This window comes from Podarcis melisellensis (assembly GCF_964234715.1).
Source record: "Podarcis melisellensis genome assembly, chromosome: 8".
Classification (NCBI taxonomy): Eukaryota; Metazoa; Chordata; class Lepidosauria; order Squamata; family Lacertidae; genus Podarcis; species Podarcis melisellensis.
Window position 1 is genome coordinate 7503472 of NC_138540.1, and position 20850 is coordinate 7524321.

Here is a 20850-nt window from a genome sequence, read left to right on the forward strand (position 1 = left end):
GGTTGATCATAGGGAAACATTTTTTACATTATTTACAATAGAAAACAGCAGAACAATTCAAGGAAGGCTGTGCTTCTTGCTGGCATTTGGGAGAAATTTCCCGGCCTTGGGGGGAAAGAAGAGGAAAGTTAGATGCCACCTAGAGCTGCCATTGTTTGGGGACGGGCTACAGGTAGAGGACAAAGGCACCCACCTTTTGTGGGGCAGCGGTTTGTGTGTGGGATCGCATGATTGCTAGACAGCTGCAAACAGGATCTATGGCCCACAGAGATTCAGAACCTGTATTGAAGGGACTCTATGATGTCTGACTGGGGTAATCAGTCATAATAGTTACACCCCACTTGTGGGATGTAAACACAGGAGCAGTCAATGACAACATTCCTAGAGTGTACATGTTAGAACATGGGGAGGGATGTCTGTCCAGCAAGCAGGTAAACTTCCTGGGGACGGACTTCCTCCGCATGTGACCAGAGGTGGGTGTGGCCTCACCTGTGCAGGTAAATGATAAAAGCACAGGGCAGGCAGCCATTCTCTCTCTTGCCTCTTGCCTCTCATCTTCATCTTTCGAAGAAGCAGGGTGCCCTCTTGGCACTCAGCCAAGAGAGGAGGATAGGACTATCTTGCTATAAGATAGATTCTGAATGTATGTAACCTTTTAAAGCTGTCTGCCTTCTGGGATCATATTGTGAACAGAACGTGAGTGAGTAAACTCTTTTATACTTTTATAAAGACTGTGTCGTGTCTTGTATTTTAAGAGGGATCAAAAAGGGGATATTACCAGGGTAATTATTATAGAGGTTCTAGCGAACCTGTGCAGACGTTACCGTTGCAAACTTAAAGGGGAATGTTATAAACTCTGCTGATATTTTGGGAACTTTTTAGCACAAGTTGGATTAGGATATAATCTCACAATATATCCTCTCCTGCACCCCTGAACATTCCCACACCACTCAGATAAGTGGAGTATAACAACAACAACAATTATACCCCCAAACCTGGTGACAGGAAAAACACAATGGGTTGATCCAGTGCTTTTCCCCTCTATAAAAATAGGTGCCAATACTCACCATGAAGTGTTACACTTTTTAAGAACAACAAAAAAGAGGTGCCAGTACTGCGTATCCTTGAGTAGCCCGTGAAGAAAAAGCACTGGGTTTTTTATATATATATATATATATATATATATATATATATATATATATATATATATATGCTTTCGTAGATTTTCACGGGTACAGGAATGCAGGTTTTGGTGTCCTCGGGTGTCTTCCCGTGTAAAAGTTGGGGTGTCTAGGCGACGTTTCGACGAGGTCTCACTCGTCATCTTCATTGAAGATGACGAGTGAGACCTCGTCGAAACGTCGCCTAGACACCCCAACTTTTACACGGGAAGACACCCGAGGACACCAAAACCTGCATATATATATATATATATATATATATATATATATATATATATATATATATATATATATATTAATACACACACACACTTATTTATACCCCGCCCATCTGGCTGGGTTTCCCCAGCCACTCTGGGCGGCTTCCAACAAAAGATTAAAAATACATGAATCCCTATCTCTTCCTTCCTGTCACTACACACTCTTTTTTTCCTACCTGCAATGGGGAAAGACGTTTCTTTGCTCTCCTCCAGAGAAGAATATCCATTTTGAACTGGACCGTGGATATTTGTAACATTGGTGAAGACTTGACGTTTCATCCCCCAAAAAGTTTTTTATTTGAGTTTCCACTGAAAGGCGGCTGCATTTTAACGTTTCAATGTTGTATTTTAATCTTGTTTTTTAAGTTGTATTTTGATCAATTGTTTTATATCGGGTGTTAGCTGCCCTGAGCCCGGTCTTGGCTGGGGAGGGCGGGGTATAAATAAAATTTATTATTGTTTATTATTATTATTACTATTATTATAGTGCAGGGAATCTAACCCTGTGGCCCCCCCCCAACACCACAGCTCTAGTTCAAATGCCTGTCCCCCAAAGTTTCAATTACCTGTTGGGGGGGAATAACAGCTGGGAGCTAGATTAGGGCCATGATGGAGGAGCAAATAGTTAAGAAACCCCTATTCTCGTGTCTGTCTGGTCTGGGGCTCAGAAGTAAGTTTGGTTCCAGTCCCAGACTGATATTTACTGAGTATCCAAAATGCCGCAGTCTGATTGGTCCTAAAAAAAATAGGATCCAAAATGCAGCTGTCTGATTGGTCCTAGAACAATAGGATCCAAAATGCAGCCGTCTGGTCCTAGAACAATAGGATTCAGAATGCAGCAGTCTGATTGGTCCTAGAACAATGCAGCAGTCTGATTGGTCCGCAGGAGCCACCCAATCCAGCTCCAGGTGGAAGTGAATCCGCAACCTGATTGGCCTACAGGAGAATCCTGGAATTAGCCAATCACGTGGGGCCCATTGTGTAAATAATGTATATAAAGCAGACATTCTGAGGGAACTTCCATTCCTCCTCACCACTATGAGCTGAATAAAGAGCATGAAATCCACTCTCGACTCCGAGTATATTTCACAGACCTTTCATCTCGCATGCAGTCTGACTCTCAGCATCCAAGGATGATTGACAGGCTCAACTTCTGAATGTCACTCTGCTGGGGATGAACTGCCAGGAGACTTGAGAAAATCGTACAGATGTTCCCAAAGGTGGAATGGGGAGGTGAATGAGCCTGTTCCCGGAGCTGACTGTGATGCCAGCAGGGCAGGGCATATCCCTTCCCCCCCCCCTCCTGTGGGCTCCAGCCTGCCTCCCAACCCTCTTGTCTGCCATTGCTGCCTCCAGCCACAGTGTGCTGGACCTGTGGGTTACCCGAGAGACGAGGTCCAAGTCTGGTCCGTGGTCAAAGGTGCATGTGGAGGCAGTCCATAGTAGCGGAAGCTGGGTGCAGGGCAGGGAGTCGGGTGAAGTTAGGAACAGGCTTGCAAGCAGGGAGCCAGGGCGGGTCAGGAGCTCAGGCAGGAAAGCAGGACAGGGTTCAGGCAGGAATTAGCAACCAACAATGTTGCTCCCACAACTTGGGACTATGGCTGGCCGGCTTTTAACTGCCCCAAGGCATAGGGCGACCCCGATCCTCTGGTGACTCGCCTCTCCTGGCCTGGAGGCGAGCACTCCTCCTGCAGGAACTTAGTTCCCTCCGCCTCTCTGCCCTGAGCCTCTGCAGCTCAGGAGAGGCTGGAGGGTTACCGGACCCAGAGGCAACCTCAGCTTCCTCTGACGGGGCTGAGAGTGGAGCACCTGCAGGCAATGGGTCCTCCATCACCTCAGGAGCCAGAGCAGACTCAGCTGATGCCTGCACCTGAGGACCCAGCACAGGTGAGGACCCTTCAGGCTCATGCCCCAGCCCCGGCTCAGCTGGTTCTGGAGGCGGGGAATCCTGTGCAGGCTGGGATCGCTCAGGTTCAGCATCCGAGTCTGAATCCCAGGCCATCACACCCAGTACAACAGGTTGTTATCCTGACCGTTTTTGTTTCCCTTGAATCATAATGAGCAATGGCATCACCAGGCTTGTGTTTCGCAGGTACAGCTAGTCCTAGTCAAGACGTTTAACATTCTTGACCTCTGGCCACTCAGTTCCCTTCCCCGCTCCCAGGGAACGCGGCCAAGAGTTAAAACTGACGCATCAGAGGCACAGCTTAGATTCCAGGAAATGCAGCCGCCTCTGCCAGGAGGACATGACCTGCCTACAAGGCCAGTTCCAAGCATCACACAGAGACCACATAAGCCTGAGATCCTGCCCACCCCACCAACACAGAATGCACAAGTGTAGGGTTGCCATATTTCAAAATTGGTTCTCTTTTTTTTTAAGGAAACTAACAAAATTGTTGAGGTTTTCTGGGGAAACCTGTCCCCAAAATAATGATTTTTTGCAGCTGTTTCCACTGCTTTTTCCGTCGCGTTGACATACATCCAGGTTTTCCCTTACATTTTGCTGATTCAGAAGAATTTCTCCCCACCCCACACCATTTTTACACCTGAAAATCAGGACTTGTCAGGAATTTTCCTGACCTATAGTAAGCAGGAAGCAATAGAGTCCAGCCCTCTCTCTCTCCCTCCCTCCCTCACTCACTCCCTCACTCTCCCTCGCTTCCTGGTAGCTGAACTTATTTCTGTCCAGTCACACTCCCAACTGCTCTATTCTAGAAGACAAGCAACAAGACTGAAACTAAATCCACAAAATGCCCTCCTTGCCAGAGTGGCTGCATTCAGCGTTCCAGGTCTTCCTGCAGGCCTTTCCCCTCCCCAGTTACCATGATTTATTTTCTAACTGGGTAAAGGTAAAGGGACCCCTGACCATCAGGTCCAGTCGTGGCAGACTCTGGGGTTGCGGCGCTCATGTCGTTTTATTGGCTGAGGGAGCCGGCGTACAGCTTCCAGGTCATGTGGCCAGCATGACTAAGCCGCTTCTGGTGAACCAGAGCAGCGCACGGAAACATCGTTTACCTTCCCACTGGAGCGGTACCTATTTATCTACTTGCACCGGTGTGCTTTCAAACTGCTAGGTTGTCAGGAGCAGGGACCAAGCAACGGGAGCTCACCCCATCACGGGAATTCGAACTGCCAACCTTCTGATCGGCAAGCCCAAGAGGCTCTGTGGTGGTTACTGAGCACTGGGCAGTAGGGGAGAGGGGAAGGCACCTCCTTAATTTTTGAAAAAGTTTTTCTGTACTTCTCCAAAACTCAGGTATCCCCTGAACATGCCCAGTATTTCCTTTCTGTTTATTTATGGCTGCATTTTGCCTCCATTTATGTTGGAACAAACTCCTGATTTCACAATACTATAGTGAAAAGAGTGAATTTTTTTTAAAACCCTGTACAGGCAGTGTACCTTAGACACCTTCTCACTTAAATCTAAGTAGCAAACTAAAATCTCTTCCCACTTCCTTCTTCTCCAGGGATATACCTGTGCATTTGTTTTTGGGGGTGTGTGGGGCTGCTTGCCATCCCTGTCTCAGCTGGTTGTCAACTACGGTACTGGAGTTAAGCCTTTGCTATGGACTGCAAGGCTTACTCAGATATTTGATCAATGCATTCACATCATACCAAGAGTTCAAGACTGTCTGAAGTCCTGCCCCACATATTATCATGCCAATGGGGTGACCTAAGTGGGGGCAATATGGGAAACCAAAAAAAATTGAAAACCTCAGATGTTGGAATGCAATATTTCTCATAAAAAGTTAAAGGGACCCCTGACCATTTAGGTCCAGTTGTGACCAACTCTGGGGTTGTGGTGCTCAACTCGCTTTATTGGCCAAGGGAGCCAGCGTACAGCTTCCGGGTCAAGTGGCCAGCATGACTAAGCTGCTTCTGGTGAACCAGAGCAGCGCACAGAAATGCCATTTACCTTCCCGCCAGAGTGGTACCTATTTATCTACTTCCATTTTACATGCTTTCAAACTGCTAGGTTGGCAGGAGCAGGGACCAAGCAACGGGAGCTCACCCTGTTGTGGGGATTCAAACTGCCGACCTTCTGATTGGCAATTCCAAGGCTCTGTGGTTTAACCCCACAGCGCCACCCGCGTCCCTTTTAATATTTCTCATATGGTAGTTTTATTTTTATTTTTTAGTAATCCTCAAATGGAGCTTGTGTGATTACTGACATGAACCAATAGGTTTCCTTGATACCTGCTCCTTGATACAGTACCTATCAAGGGCAAATCATGTTTCTATGAAGCAGCATATTTTAAGTCCTGGGGAAATGCAACATCTCCACAACAGACATGTTGCCAAGAGGAAGGAGGTCTGGATCCTCTGAAGAAAAGGAGTAAACGCCTCTTTGCACAAAGGAAGCGTTGCCTGCCGAGGGTCCTGTACCCAGCCCCGCAGGTGTAACACACAGATGCTGCCAATGAGACTCTTTTTCTCACCGAAGCACAATTATTGGTGCTGACCTTTAAAGCCCTAAATGGCCTCGGTCCAGTATATCTGAAGGAGCGTCTCCTCCCCCATCGTTCTGCCCGGACACTGAGGTCCAGCTCCGAGGGCCTTCTGGCGGTTCCCTCCCTGCGAGAGGCCAAGTTGCAGGGAACCAGGCAGAGGGCCTTCTCAGTGGTGGCGCCCGCCCTGTGGAATGCCCTCCCACCGGATGTCAAGGCGATGGACAACTACCTGACATTCAGAAGACATCTGAAGGCAGCCCTGTTCAGGGAAGTTTTTAATATGTGACATTTTAGTGTATTTTTCATTTCTGTTGGAAGCCGCCCAGAGTGGCTGGGGAAACCCAGCCAGATGGGCGGGGTACAAATAATAAATTATTATTATTATTATTATTATTGTCCAAGTGCTTTTGGGCTTTGCTTAGAGCTACAGGTGATTTCTCGAGCCTGAGCGGCAAAACTGCAAAAAGCCACCTATCAGGGATCTGAGCAGAAGGAGGGCAGCGAGGAGTTAACGGGAAGATTTGCGGGGTTGGAAGGAAGAAGGAAGGAAGGTTGGGTACCATTAACAGAGAAACCCATTAGAAAGACCAAAAGGAAAAGAATCAGGAGAGCGCAATAGAGAGGCAAATCTAATATCAACTAGGGAAAAATAAATAGAGATTAGGGTGAACAAATTAGCTTTAATGGGCTCAGCACTAATACAAGAATAACGACAGAATTGCGAATGCCTCTGAGGGGAGATGGAATATGAGGCCAGAGCAATCATGCAGAGGGCAATAACAATTATGGAGGAAAGAAGGAAAGAAGGTAAAAAAAAAAAGAAAGAAAGAAAGAAAGAAAGAAAGAAAGAAAGAAAGAAAGAAAGAAAGAAAGAAGAGAGAGAGAGAGAGAGAGAGAGAGAGAGAGAGAGAGAGAGAGAGAGAGAGAGACTGTTTCCAAATGCTTTACATTTTTTGAAAGGTGGGTTTTCAGCTTATTAATATGTCTCCCACTTCATAATATGTTGAACTGAAGACTAAAGAATTCTGTCCTTCTGCCAACATCTCTTGAAAATACTTCCTGGTGCTTGTTGTGTCACTATTTGGACCTTGGTGTGGAAGTAATGCAGTCCGAAGGGCAGACAATAGATCCCAGTTCTCTTCTTGAATACCGAAAGGATTTGCCAATACCGCTTGTGAAATTATTTATCTATCTGAAATGCTACCCTAAATCATGAATCCAGGGAAGTGCATGGGGTTTGGGAGGGCATCCAGCACAACCCCTTGCTCAAAGAAATGAATCCAGAGGTAAAGGTAAAGGTAAAGGACCCCTGACCATTAGGTCCAGTCGTGGCCAACTCTGGGGTTGCGGCACTCATCTCGCTTTATTGGCCGAGGGAGCTGGCGTACAGCTTCTGGGTCATGTGGCCAGCATGACTAAGCCACTTCTGGCGAACCAGAGCAGCACACGGAAACGCCGTTTACCTTCCCGCCGGAGTGGTACCTATTTATCTATTTGCACCGGTGTGCTTTCAAATTGCTAGGTTGGCAGGAGCAGGGACCGAGCAACAGGAGCTCACCCCGTTGTGGGGATTTGAACAGCAGACCTTCTGATCGGCAGGTCCTAGGCTCTGTGGTTTAACCCACAGCGCCACCCGCGTCTTGGGAATCCAGAGGTAGAGCCTCCCCAATAACACTCAGAAAAGGGCAAGCAAAACAATGAAGGGGGTGGAGTGACTCCCCTACATGAAAGATTGCATCATTTGGGACTTTTTAGCTTAAGAGAAAAGGTCACTAAGTTTGGTGACATGACTGAAGTTTATAAAATGTACTCATTTACACAGCACATAGTTAAACTGTGGAACTTCCTGCCACTGGAGACAGTCGTAGCCACCAACTTGGATGGCTTCAAAAGAGAATTAGACAAATTCATGGAGGAGAGAGCTATCAATCCACTAGTGCCCTCCAAGTGAGAGGCAGAAGTACCTCTGAATACCCATTTCTGGAAGCTCCAGAAAGGGAGAGTCCTGGTTGTAGGTCACTCTCAGACATATGGCTGGCCACAATGAGAGCAGGATGACTGGCCTGATCCAGCAAAGAAGAAGAAGAAGAGTTTGGATTTGATATCCCGCTTTATCACTATCCTAAGGAGTCTCAAAGCGGCTAACATTCTCCTTTCCCTTCCTCCCCCACAACAAACACTCTGTGAGGAGAGTGGGGCTGAGAGACTTCAGAGAAGTGTGACTGGCCCAAAGTCACCCAGCAGCTGCATGTGGAGGAGCGGGGAAGCGAACCCGGTTCACCAGATTACGAGTCCACCGCTCTTGACCACTACACCACACTGGCTCGCCTATGTTCTTAATAAATGACTGCCCACCCTCTCCATGGAGAAAAAGTCCATCACTACTCCTCTCAGTTAATTGGTGTCAGGATCAAACCACACTTGTTATCAAGAGATTGCTCCTAATGTTCAAACAAAATCTAACCTCCTGTACTCCTGTAATCTCTACTCTTGCCCTCTGCAGCAAACACCTTAAGATTAACCCTTTTTCAGCTCATAGGTCATATTCCTGCAGGGACAACCACACCAGTGATGGGGTGGGACTCAGAGCAGGGGAGCAGGTGTCACTTATGCAGTAGGCTACGTGCCAGTCATGCAAAAACAGAGCTTTCTTCACACACAAACTCCTCCATCCAGACAAGCAAAAGTGCTCTGCCACTTTCCTCCAGCCAAGACTTAGGATAGCTTGTGAGTACCAAACCAAAACTTAACCTTACAATCAGAAGCAATTACCTGGCTTTCTCTCTGCACACCACTTAAATATATCTACTGTTCTCCAACAACAAAGAGGTCTGGAGAGGCATGTTTGACCCCTAGGTCCAAGGCATGGGTCGGCAAACTAAGGCCTGGGGGGGCTGGATCTGGCCCAATTGCTTTCTGGATCCAGCCCACGGATGGTCTGGGAATCACTGCATGGATCAGCATGGATCTGATTCTGATCAGCGCCTCCTCCCTCCCTCCTCCTGGCTTCTCCCTGCCCTGCCCAGAGGAGGAAGGGGGCTGGGCTTTGTTGGTGTCAGCCCCTCTCCAGAGCCCTTTCGCATGCAACTCATTGTCCTTCTGCCAGCCCTTGTCACTCGCAAGACACAGGAGCCGCAGTTGGCTGAGCGCCCCTCTCAAGTGGCCCCCATTTAAAGCAGCCCCTCTACGGAGCCCTTTTGCATGCCACTCATCATCCCTTGTTCATCCCCCCCCAAAAAAAAACATAGTCCGGCCCCCCACAAGGTCTGAGGGACACTGAACCAGCCCTCTGCCGACCCCTAGTCTAAGGTTTCTGACCCCTCCTCAATCTTCTCTTCCCTTCTCCAGGCTAAACATATAGTGTAGCGGTGCCCGCCCTGTGGAACACCCTCCCATCAGATGTCAAGGAAATAAACAACTATCTGACTTTTAGAAGACATCTGAAGGCAGCCCTGGTTAGGGAAGTTTTTAATGTTTGATGTTTAATCACTTTTTTATTATTATTAATACTCTGTTGGGAGCCACCCAGAGTGGCTGAGGAAACCCAACCAGATGGGCGGAGTATAAATAATAAATTATTATTATTATACAATGCCTTAAATAATTATTAACAGGACTTGTTTTTTGTGAGAGAGATGTGCAGCCAAAATCAGAAATGCATGGCTGCTGGATAGTCACAGACAGGGGGCTCTATGATGTCATATCCTCTAAACTTGTGTGACAGGAAGGGGAACAATAGAAAAGAAGTCTTTCCTTCTTCCTGTCACCGCACACACTTTTTCTTACCCACAATGGGATAGGATGTCTGTAAACTCTCGTCCAGAGAGCATACTCCATTTTGGACTATAACTTTTAAGGATGATTGCCTGTCTGATTTGCATCACTGATTTTCATCACTGTATGCGTTGAATCCTGCCAAGACTTTTGATGTGAGTAAATCTAACAATTTATTTATTGAAACAGTCTGAGAGTGATTTATTTGTTAAGAGGGAAACATAAACCAGGGAGAATATAATCCAAGTCTGCCTAAAGCATCCTTGGATACCATAATTGCTACAGAAGCCTGTGCAACCTTATCCGAATAGCTTATAGAGATAAGCAAACTCGGCTGGAATTGGTATTTGCCTTCTCACACAAGCAGTGCATTTTTTAAAGGAAAAAAGTGCCAGTACTCACCAACAAGCAGGGGGAGGGGCCAGCACATGGGGGAGGGGTGTGGCCTGATGCCAAGGCTGGGCAGAGAGGGCGGGTTAGCTGAATGACACTCCTTTGCCTGCCCACCTACTGAGGTGCTGCCGCCCAGGTGAAGAGGCTTTCACTGCCTGGCTTTGAGAAGGAGGCAGCAGGAGTCCAGGATCCTGTCAGAGCACCACACCTCCTTCCCTAAATTGGGCAAACACTTCCTGGGCTTTGAAGACACTCGAACTCAGGACACAAGGGAGAAACGTGCTAAGAGGAAGGCAAGCTTGGCAAACTCTCGCCGTGACCAACTCCTGCCCGGAAACCTATGTCCCCACTGTGGAAGGATGTGTGGATCCAGAATTGGCCTCCACAGTCACTTACGGACTCACTGTTAAAACTGTGTTTATGGAAGACAATCTTAAGGTAAAAGGTAAAGGGGCCCCTGACCATTAGGTCCAGTCGTGCCCAACTCCAGGGTTGCGGCGCTCATCTTGCTTTACTGGCTGAGGGAACCAGCGTACATCTTCCGGGTCATGTGCCCAGCATGACTAAGCTGCTTCTGGCGAACCAGAGCTGTGCATGGAAGCGCTGTTTACCTTCCCGCCAGAGTGGTACCTATTTATCTACTTGAACTGTGCTTTCGAACTGCTTGGTTGGCAGGAACAGGGACCGAACAACTGAAGCTCACCCCATCATGGGGATTCAAACCGCCCACCTTCTGATTGGCAAGTCCTAGGCTCTGTGGTTTAACCCACAGCGCCACCCGTGTCCCTCACTCATCTACAAATGATCACCAAAGAAGAAGACACAACATGGAAACTGAGGGCCCTTCCAGAGCCTGGTATTTTACTGTAGTAGATATTTTCTGCAACATGTTTTTGACACAAGAATAGTGCATTAGTGGTGCACTTATTCCGTGTTATTAGTTGGTCTCGGTGGAAGCTGACCCAACAGGGCAAAGAAGAACAGATAACGCAGAATCACTCCAGATGTTGCGATGGTCCCAATTCTGCTCAGGCAGTCAGCATAGCCAGGAAGGACAGTGGGAGCTGCGGTTCAGCAACAACTGAGGGTTCTTTCACCTACTTTTTCAGTTCATAGAATCATAGAATTGCAGAGTTGGAAAGGACCGTGAGGATCGCATCTGCTTCAGCACCATGGATGGGGCTGCAAAGAGCACGAAGACTGCGGCGCTTTGGGTACAAGTAGGAGAACCTCACTTCCCATCCCCGCCTGAAGAATTATATTTGTGGATGCTCTTGAAAATAGCAGCATAGGGACTCGAGGACGGGTCTTGCAATTGGTGGGTCTGTGCATCTACGGGATGAACACGACAGAATTGTGTCGGCTTTGTTGTTCCCTCCCCCCCCCCAATATTTTGTTATGCTTCTCTTCACCACGTTAGCACCCCCGCTGTACGTGATTTCCCCTGATTGCTCCTTGCACTAGCCTAGCCCAGCAGAACTGTAAAAAGTTAACTTTCAAAGCAGCGCCCGCGGTATCCCTGGGCTGGCGGGAGACCTTTCAGGTCCAGCCCCTGCACACCTGCACTTGGAAGGGAGGGCTGCCGTTTCCTGCTAATCCAATAGCTAATTGCAGTCTTAATTAATTTCTTCCTGGAATGAGGTTTCTTAAGTCAGCGAGCCAAGTGACAAGAATGCGGGCATGAAGTGGCTCCCAAACGGGAAATGCGCAGCAAAATCCTCCAGCTGCCGGACTCTTGCAATCGGCTTCCATCTAGACGCAAAACTGCATGAAGGATATTCGAAGTCTCGTCTGGAAGCGCCCAGCGCCTCGCAGCGCCAGGTAGGAATTTGGCCTCGCCGGCCTCTCCAGCTGCGAGCTGGAGGTCCCGGAGTTGTTTCTCATAGTCTTCGTCCCAGCAGGTTACTTTCTCTGCTCTGACACCGCGCGAAATGCAGCAAATTTCGCGGGATCTCAGAAGATCCGGAAACAGCAGAGAGGAAAAGAAGTTTGATCAAGCCCGATCGCTTCTCACTTGGTTTTTCCTCCTGGTGACGGACTTCCAGATCAGATTTCCTCGGCTGCCCCAGACCCCAACCAACATAACTGATCACAAGACGTAGCACATGCACACCATTTGAATAGCAGTACCCATCAACTTGGGGTTCGGGGCGGCGACCCCCTCAAATATTTTATTGGGAGGGAGAAGGGACCCCAGCCCCTAGGAGTTGGTTCTTATGGCACCCGTCCTCCACCCCGTCCCCCGCCAGCTGGCTGCAAGCAAGCCATTTCCATGGAGCAGCAGTTGGGGGGCAAACAGCTGGCGCCGCAAAACCGGGGAGTCCGCCTGGAGAAGACCGGGCATCGCAGGGAAAGTAAGGGCGGCCTCGCTTGCCTGCACAGCCAAAGCCAACATCCCGGCCCCGTTGCCCTCTGGGCTGGAAACCAGCGGGTCATCCTGCACGTGTGTACCGTACCCGCCTCCCAGGAGCTGCCAGGTCTTACGCGCCCTCCGCAGTGTCTCCCCGTGGAGCTCCGGTTCCGTTCTCTGTTCCATCGAGCACCGTTGTTGTTGTTTAGTCCTTTAGTCGTGTCCGACCCATCGTGACCCCCTGGACCAGAGCACGCCAGGCACTCCTGTCTTCCACTGCCTCCCGCAGTTTGGCCAAACTCATGCTGGTAGCTTCGAGAACACTGTCCAACCATCTCGTCCTCTGTCGTCCCCTTCTTCTTGTGCCCTCCATCTTTCCCAACATCAGGGTCTTCTCCAGGGAGTCTTCTCTTCTCATGAGGTGGCCAAAGTCTTGGAGCCTCAGCTTCAAGATCTGTCCTTCCAGTGAGCACTCAGGGCTGATTTCCTTCAGAATGGAGAGGTGTGATCTTCTTGCAGTCCATGGGACTCTCAAGAGTCTCCTCCAGCACCAAAATTCAAAAGCATCAATTCTTCGGCGATCAGCCTTCTTTATGGTCCAGCTCTCACTTCCATACATCACGACTGGGAAAACCATAGCTTTAACTATACGGACCTTTGTTGGCAAGGTGATGTCTCTACGAGCACGGTAGCCGCGCCTGTTGCTCTTTGATAAGTTTCGCTCACATTCCCTCTTCGCCAGTTTTTTAAATAAATAAATAAAGACAGACAGTGGATCTGGCGCCACGAACTTCCGAGGGCATTTTCTCCCTCCTTATTCCCACACGGGGTGGAATCAAGACGTGCTCGACTCCGTCTTAAAAGTCAGAAAAGCAAATTCGCCCCAGCGCGCCGGTCATCACCAACCTGGGACCATGAGTGCCCTGGCACCGGAATCTGTGGGTGCCCTGTCCCGTCATGGGGAATTTTGTTGGGGCTCCAGCACCCAGGGCCCCAGGGAGTTGGCACCTATGTCACCAAAGGTTATGTAAAAGCCGAATCTTGTCAGAACCCGAAGTGCGGCAGACAGGAGCCCGAAGGTGGTCGCTGTCGAGGCAAGAGGGCGACGCAGCCTCCCCATTTCATGTCGGCTCTTTTACCTATTTTGTCATTGAACCATTTTGGGTGCAGAGGTTGCCTCAGAGGAAGATGGAAACACACCGGGCACCTTTCCATTCAAGCTGCTTGCGAGGCCCACGAGAGAAACACGACGAGACCCATCCAAAATAAAAGGGTTGCGCCTCGCTCCCAGTCTCACCAGCGCCTTCCCGCCCCTTGGACATGGGAGCAGCCAAGCCGAGCCAAAGAACCGAGTCCCGGGGACTGATCCGTCTCCTCTGCAAGGGGGTTGGCGGGGTCTTGAAGAGATGTTAGGGTTGTCCGGATGCCCCAGCGAGAATCTTGTACAAATGCCCCATTTGCGCCTGGGGCAGAAGGAGCGCTTGAGAATGTATGGCGAAGAAATGCGCCATAAGAACTCCTGCAATATACCGACAGTCTTCAGAGGAGACTTCGACGTGGGCAGCGGGGACCATTCAGATGATCTTGTTATATATTTAATTGATAGTTTGATTCTACTTCCGCTGTGGCCAAACTAGGTCTGCAAAAGGGCCCCGCCTGAGCGTTTCCTTCATGCAGAAATATTCCGAGTGGGACAAGATAGTTTGGGTCAATTGGAGGCAGCAATTATTCCGAATGCCAGCTGCTAGAAACCGCAGCAAGGGAGAGGGCGCTTGTGGTCGAATCCTGCCGTCGGGTTTCTCCACCTGCTAGGCCTCTGCAAGAACACGTGCTGGACTCGATGGGTCTCTGGCCGGATCCAGAATGCAGGCACTTCTTATGCTTTTACGTCTCCAAGAAAACGGCCGCTGAAATTGCGAGACGGAATTGTGGAGATGGAAGCGGCACCTCGACGGCTCTCCATGTTTGGGGGGAAAGGGAAAAAATGAGCCCTTAAAAGGGAAGGGAAGTGGGGCGGGACGGAGCGATGGTCGACGAGAAGGCAGGCCTGGGGCTGCAAAACCGACGTGGCGGGCCGGACGGAGCGTCCCGCCGATCCCTTCGCAGCCGGTGCGGTGGCACTGGAGGCCCCGGAGCACCGGGGGACTGTCGCTGCCAGCCGCCGCCGGTCTCGCTGCTTCTCCCCACGGGAGGGAGGGGGCCTCGGCCCGCCCAGAAGCCTCCCGGGGAGAAGCGGGACTTGCTTCGGATTCGAAAGAGGCACCGGCGAGCGCGCGAACCGGAGCACGTGTCCCGAAGCAGCCGGTGGATGGGATTCGGAACGCCCCGCGACCCAGTGTGGAAGGGCTGGAGACTTGGCCCAGGGCATCAGACGCGCCTCAGTCCGAAGAGGCCGACACGTGGCAGCGGCTGGACTCCTTTGAACCTGCTTTTTCTGAAACGTAATGTTTGGCCCAGCATTCACTCGAATATGAACTTCTTTAAGGAAAAAAAGTCTGTTGCTCAGCGGGCAACGGACGCTGAATTAGCTGGGCGACCCAGTGCTACAGTGAGTTGCCATATTGTGGCAACCCTGAGAGTTTTTGCAGCGCCGAGAAAGATGGATAATTTTGACATCTAAAAGCCTAAATGGTTGCACAGATGGTGGGCAACAACAACAACAACAACAAATAGTAATAAATAGTAATAAATAATAATAATAATAATAATAATAATAATAATAATAATAATAATAATAATAATAATAATAATATTGGAGAACCGTGCAGCAGAAGCAGCAATACCCCACATCCAAATTTCACGCTAACGGGAACTGAATTTTCCCTTTTCTTTCCAACCCGCCGGTGGCAATTCTCCTGTTCTCTGCCTGCTGAGAAATCTCACGGTTGCTCTCCGAGAAGAAGAAAATGCAAATACGGAAATTAATGACCAGTGGAGATCTCGGTCACCTGCATGGGCGTAGCCAGGATTTATGTTGGGGGGGGCAGAATCTCAGTTAGTAAAGTATACTTACTTGATTTAGGGGGCGGCTATCCCCCTGCCCCACGTTGCCTACGCCCATGGGCACCTGCCCAGTTGAATATCGGCTCAGGATGAAACGAAAATACTGCGTTGGCCCCACCTGGTTGGCCAGGGAGCCACAGACCTGACTTTCAGCCGGCAAAGGCCTCGCGGTGGCCTTTCTGCCTCCAACCCCGCAAAGGTCTGGACAACTTGGAAAAGGGGCCCCGCGCTGGCCAGGTGGGGGGGCTGTGACTCTCCCCGCGCGCTCAGAGGTGTGCGCGGGGCGCGCCAGACCCCGCTGATCCCGATCCACGTCTCCCGCACGTCGAAACTTTGCAAGGGTGAGAAGAAGGAGGTGCGCTTCGTGTAGCAGCCCAGCTCCCTCTACGCCCCACATGGAGTGAAAAAGCGGCTGCTTTGCGCAACAGCTTCACCCCCCAAAAAATCAGGGGATCTGGAGGTGGCTACGTGGGAGCCCCAGGGGAGTTTGAAGGGCAGGCGAGCACTTCACTCCAAGCTTGTGCATTTGTGGGGCAGGGGCTGGAGGAGGCTTTCCCCGGTGCCCCTGGGTGGGGGGAGCCGGTCAGCAGCGACCCCCTCTCCGGCCACAGAGGACGCCTTTGCCTCCCTCCGCAAGCGCACCAAGGCCGGCCCAGAGGCGGATTCTTGCGCCCCGCTTGGCGAGGCGGGTGAGAGCCCAGCGACTCGCTCGGGCTGCTCGCCATGGGGCTCAGCCGCCCCCCTTGTGTGGGCCCTCCCCGCAAGCCTGGCTGGCCGCGGCAGGGGGGCGCCCGGGCTGGCCTGGGGCGCGCGCAACTTCCGCGCAGGAGGGCCGGGAATGCCCTGCCTTCTCGTGCGCGGCGTCGCCCTCCCGGACCTCCTTCCCCAACGCGCGTGGGGCGAGGGGGCTGGAAGAGACCGGCAGCCCAGCTGGGGGGGGGCAGCGGCAGTTGGGGCGCCAGTTGGGAGTGGAAGGCATGCAGCCTGGGGGGGGGAGGCTCTTCTCTCACCCGCCGTACAGGTTGGGAGTGGGCGAGTGGCTCCCCCACTCCCTCCCACCCTGCTCCCTCTGCCCCACCGCCACGGGAAAGCTTACCTGGGCGGATGGAGTTATGGGGCATGGCTTGGCCGGCTCGTCGGGGGGCGGGCGAGAGGCCGCCGGGTCCTTTTCCTGGAGGGATCCGAAGCCCTGCTCTTGCTGCTGGGGGAGAGAAAGCGAGAGGCCTGAGGAAAGGTGGGGGGGCCACCCCAGCAAAGGGCACTTTTCTGGGCACCTGCTGGCCCTGACTTGGACGCGCGTGTCTCAGTGCGCAGACCTCGGAAGCACCCAAGGCGAGAAGGGCCGAGGGTTCTTGGAAGGGCCCCTCCGTACCCATTTCTCGACGACCCTAGGCTTTGCGAAGCTTCCCGGGAAGCTGGTGGCCCTGGCACCTCTCCACCCCACCCCCGCGCGGGTCTCCTGCCTCTGGCGCCCCAGGAGGACCCTTTACCTGGTCGCCTCCACCGGGGCCAGCCGGAGAAAGGAGCTGCTGGTCCTGGGCGGCTTCTCCGGCCGTTTTGTCCCCAGGAAAAGAGACATGGCAAGCTGGTTTTATCCACACAGCCCCCTCGCAGCTCTGCCTCGGCAAGCGAAGAGGCGCTGGATTGGCTGCCTGGGGTTTTGGAGGGGGAGAGAAAGCAGGGGGGTCATGGCTGAGTGCTTTTAAGAGTTAAAAAGAACTGCTCAGGAGCTGTTGTGAAAGAAACCAGGCAGGAGGGGAGGAAAGGAAAGCAAGGCCTGGCCTGGCCTGGTGGGGAGATCTCCTTCCTGGGTCCACATCACCAGGCCTGGACTGCTAGGCCCAGCTGTGGCCCCCACTGACAGCCGGCCCAGGCCAGGCTGGGGCAGCAGAGAGTGCCTGTTATGGTGGGACTCCTACTTGTGCCCTTACATAACACAGGGAACCACCTCACACAGTATTGCTTGCACTGGCTCCCCCTGGGTTTCCAGCCACCAGTAGTGGACCCTTTTCAGGAAAAGCAGACACTCTGCCATCGCACTGCGGCCCTTTGCAGAGGATTTGTTAGTTCCGAGGGCCTCATCCTGTAAACTTGTTCAGGTGGGGCAGCTACACTGCAGAAGGCCTGGTGAAAAATCCCCACTTGGAGCAAGAGTTTGTTTCAATGGAAGGGCGAGGAGCAGACACACGTACCTAGAACTGTAGAATTGTAGAGTTGGAAGATGACAAAGGTCATCTTGTCCAACCGCCGGCAATGCAGGGATCTTTCACCCAACGTGGGGCTCAAACCTGGAATGAAGAGTCTCATGCTCTGCTGACTGAGGTTCAGTCCTGGCAAGAAGAAGAAGAAGAGTTTGGATTTGATATCCCGCTTTATCACTACCCTAAGGAGTCTCAAAGCGGCTAACATTCTCCTTTCCCTTCCTCCCCCACAACGAACACTCTGTGAGGTGAGTGAGGCTGAGAGATTTCAGAGAAGTGTGACTGGCCCAAGGTCACCCAGCAGCTGCATGCGGAGGAGCAGGGAAGCGAACCCAGTTCACCAGATTACAAGTCCACCGCTCTTAACCACTACACCACACTGGCTCTCAGGAGATGCAAGGAGATGTTGGCTACCCAGAACAGCCTGGGGAGCTCGCAGACAGGCAGGTAAGCTCCCAGCCACTCTGAGTCCTTGATGGGGGCCAACCCCCCTGGTGAGGAGGGGTAAAAGTCCGTCAGGTTCTACTGCTAGATTGCTGCCACATCTGCTGAATCAGTAAAGGATTTCGGATTCCCTCTAGAAACCAGAAGAAGCTGTTATCAGTTAGGTGTCTGGGGCCCCAGATCTGCAGCAACTCACATGTAGCTTTCGTTCTGGTACGTGGAGGTGTGTGACTCAGGGACGCAGTCTGTGCTTGGCTCCACCCTTTGAGCATCTGCCCTCAAGCTACTATTTTGCAGCTGTCACCAGCTGGTGGACCACTCCATTCTGGTTAATATAATAAGTGTGAAGTCTGCAGAACAGAAAGGATGAGAGAAATGGCAGCAGATGAGTTGAGGTCACATAACACAGCAGAACATGGACCAGGGTACTTTTAGCGAAATCACTGGGGGGGAAACTGTGCTATGAAATGCAGAATAGCTCTGTAATTTTTTTGGAGAAAAGATAAATTTCTGTATCACTTGATTGTAACAAAACCTCTAAAGAATTTACAATAAATTGCTGTAAATACAGTGTACCTCAGGTTACATACGCTTCAGGTTACAGACTCCGCTAACCCAGAAATAGTACCTCAGGTTAAGAACTTTGCTTCAGGATGAGAACAGAAATCGTGCTCCGGCGGCACGGCAGCAGCAGGAGGCCCCATTAGCTAAAGCGGTGCTTCAGGTTAAGAACAGTTTCAGGTTAAGAACAGACGTCCAGAATGAATTAAGTATGTAACCAGAGGTACCACTGTACAATGAATATGCTGTGCCCTAGCTGCATTTTCTGGATCAAGCAAAAGGGAAGCCCCACACGGCACATATTACAGTAATATAATCTTGAATTAGGGACGCAGGTGATGTTGTGCTATGAGACTGGGGATGATACAACCATGGTGGGCATCATTTTTGGTCTCTACACTGGAGTCTGTTTTACAGCTTACTGGAATTTGGTGCAGCTCTTTTTATTTAAATGAGACCTTCCAAATATAATTGGCTGTTGTTGTTGTTGTTGCTGCTGCTGCTGCCCCTGGAAAACTAAGCAGAGCTATTTATTTAAAATGTTTCTACCCACCATTTAGGGACACGGGTGGTGCTGTGGGTTAAACCACAGAACCTAGGACTTGCCGATCAGAAGGTCGGCGGTTCGAATCCCCGCGACAGGGTGAGCTCCCGTTGCTCCTGTCAACCTAGCAGTTCGAAAGCACATCAAGTGCAAGTAGATAAATAGGTACCACTCTGGTGGGAAGGTAAACGGTGTTTCCGTGTGCTGTTCTGGTTCGCCAGAAGTGGCTTAGTCATGCTGGCCACATGACCCGGAAGCTGTACGCCGGCTCCCTTGGCCAGTAAAGCGAGATGAGCGCTGTAACCCCAGAGTCTGCCATGACTGGATCTAATGGTCAGGGGTCCCTTTACCTTTACTTTACCCACCATTTACCAGTAGCTAAAAATGATCCCAGTGCAGCTTACAAAAATTAGTAAGACTTGCAGTTGAAGAAGACACAAGGTAAAGCGAAGAGGAGGGAGAAATCCGGGTCAAGCAGCAGTTCTCTTACCACAGTCATGCAGTCTGCACAGATTCTGGCCACGTAGGAGAGCAATTCTCCCTGAAAATGCTCTCCACTGGATCCAGGAGCAGAGCAGATGACCAAGGCCAGGCCAGGAAGACAGGGGCGCTCCTATCACACACTTCCTTCCTCAGACAGTTGGCAATGGCAGTAGGGCTCCTCACAAGAGAGGGCGTCATGGAGTTGCTCTCTCTCTCTTTTTGACATCCCCTGGTGGTTTGGTCTTAGCAAAGAGCAATCCCTTCCTAAAAGCACTCAGTCCAGCAGAGAAGGCAACAACATCCAGGCCAGAAAGACAAGGCTGATCCTACCAAACAGTTATTTCCTAGACAACTGAGATAATTAGGGGAAGCTTGCAAGGCAGTATAAACATAAGGGGATTCCCAGCTGATGAATTGTCTCAGCTGCAGGTGACAAGAAGGTTAGGCACCTGTGCAATTTTGGCAACAGGGTGAGTAAGGCAGCAAACCCTCCTCCTTATTAGTCTCACAAATCTCAAGTTTCCAAGTAATAGTTATTATTGTTGTTATCATTAATGATTTTCAATTTTATACATTTCAATAATTTTATTATCATTTTAGCATTTCAAAACTTGACTTCCTTCCTCCTCTTTCTGCGGTTCCATACATTTATTTTTAATATTTTCTGCATATCCAAATTAAGTTAATTTACTCATTTATTCATCTACTTTAAATATATACTCTTATAAAACTGCAGGTTATTACAGTAATCCTGCCAATCTTCTTATCTGTTTACAATCTATTTGTAAATATTCAATAAAGTTCCATTATTTTATTTTTAAAAGTTTGTTATCTTGATTTCTGATTTTTTTTCCGGCACGTTTCGCCATTTCTGCATATTCCATAAGTTTTTGCATCCATTCTTCTTTTGCTGGGACTTCTTATTTTTTCCATTTTGGGGTGAGGAACATTTTTGCCACTGTAGTTGCATACATGAATAAATTTCTGTACAGTTTGGGTAGTTCTGTCCCTGTAATTCCCAAAAGTTTCCAAGTAATATAGCTTGGAATATACTACCTGGAATAGGTATACAGGTAAAAAATAAAATAAACCAGCAGGGGGGTGGGGCTATATTCAGCATATTGTAGAGAATGCCTCACAGTTCACCTTGATTGCAATGCCATCAGCTGTTCCGTTCCTGTTGCTTAACCATTTCCTTAAGCTCT

General features: G+C 50.2%; 1 protein-coding gene across 6 annotated transcripts in view; it reads right to left on the minus strand.

Annotated features, from left to right (window-relative positions):
• The window catches only part of PAX8 (paired box 8), a 35967-nt gene extending 18981 nt beyond the window's left edge, over positions 1-16986 (minus strand). For 4 of the 6 annotated variants that reach the window (XM_081922989.1, XM_081922987.1, XM_081922988.1 and 1 more), the window contains exon 1: positions 1618-1735. In XM_081922989.1, the coding sequence (XP_081779115.1) occupies positions 1618-1720 (103 nt within the window). In that variant the 5' untranslated portion in view covers positions 1721-1735. Of the gene's footprint in view, positions 1-1617; positions 1736-16508; positions 16614-16902 lie in introns of those variants that run through there. The other 2 variants (XM_081922990.1, XM_081922991.1) reach the window with 2 other exon arrangements.
• Positions 16987-20850: the final 3864 nt, after the last annotated feature.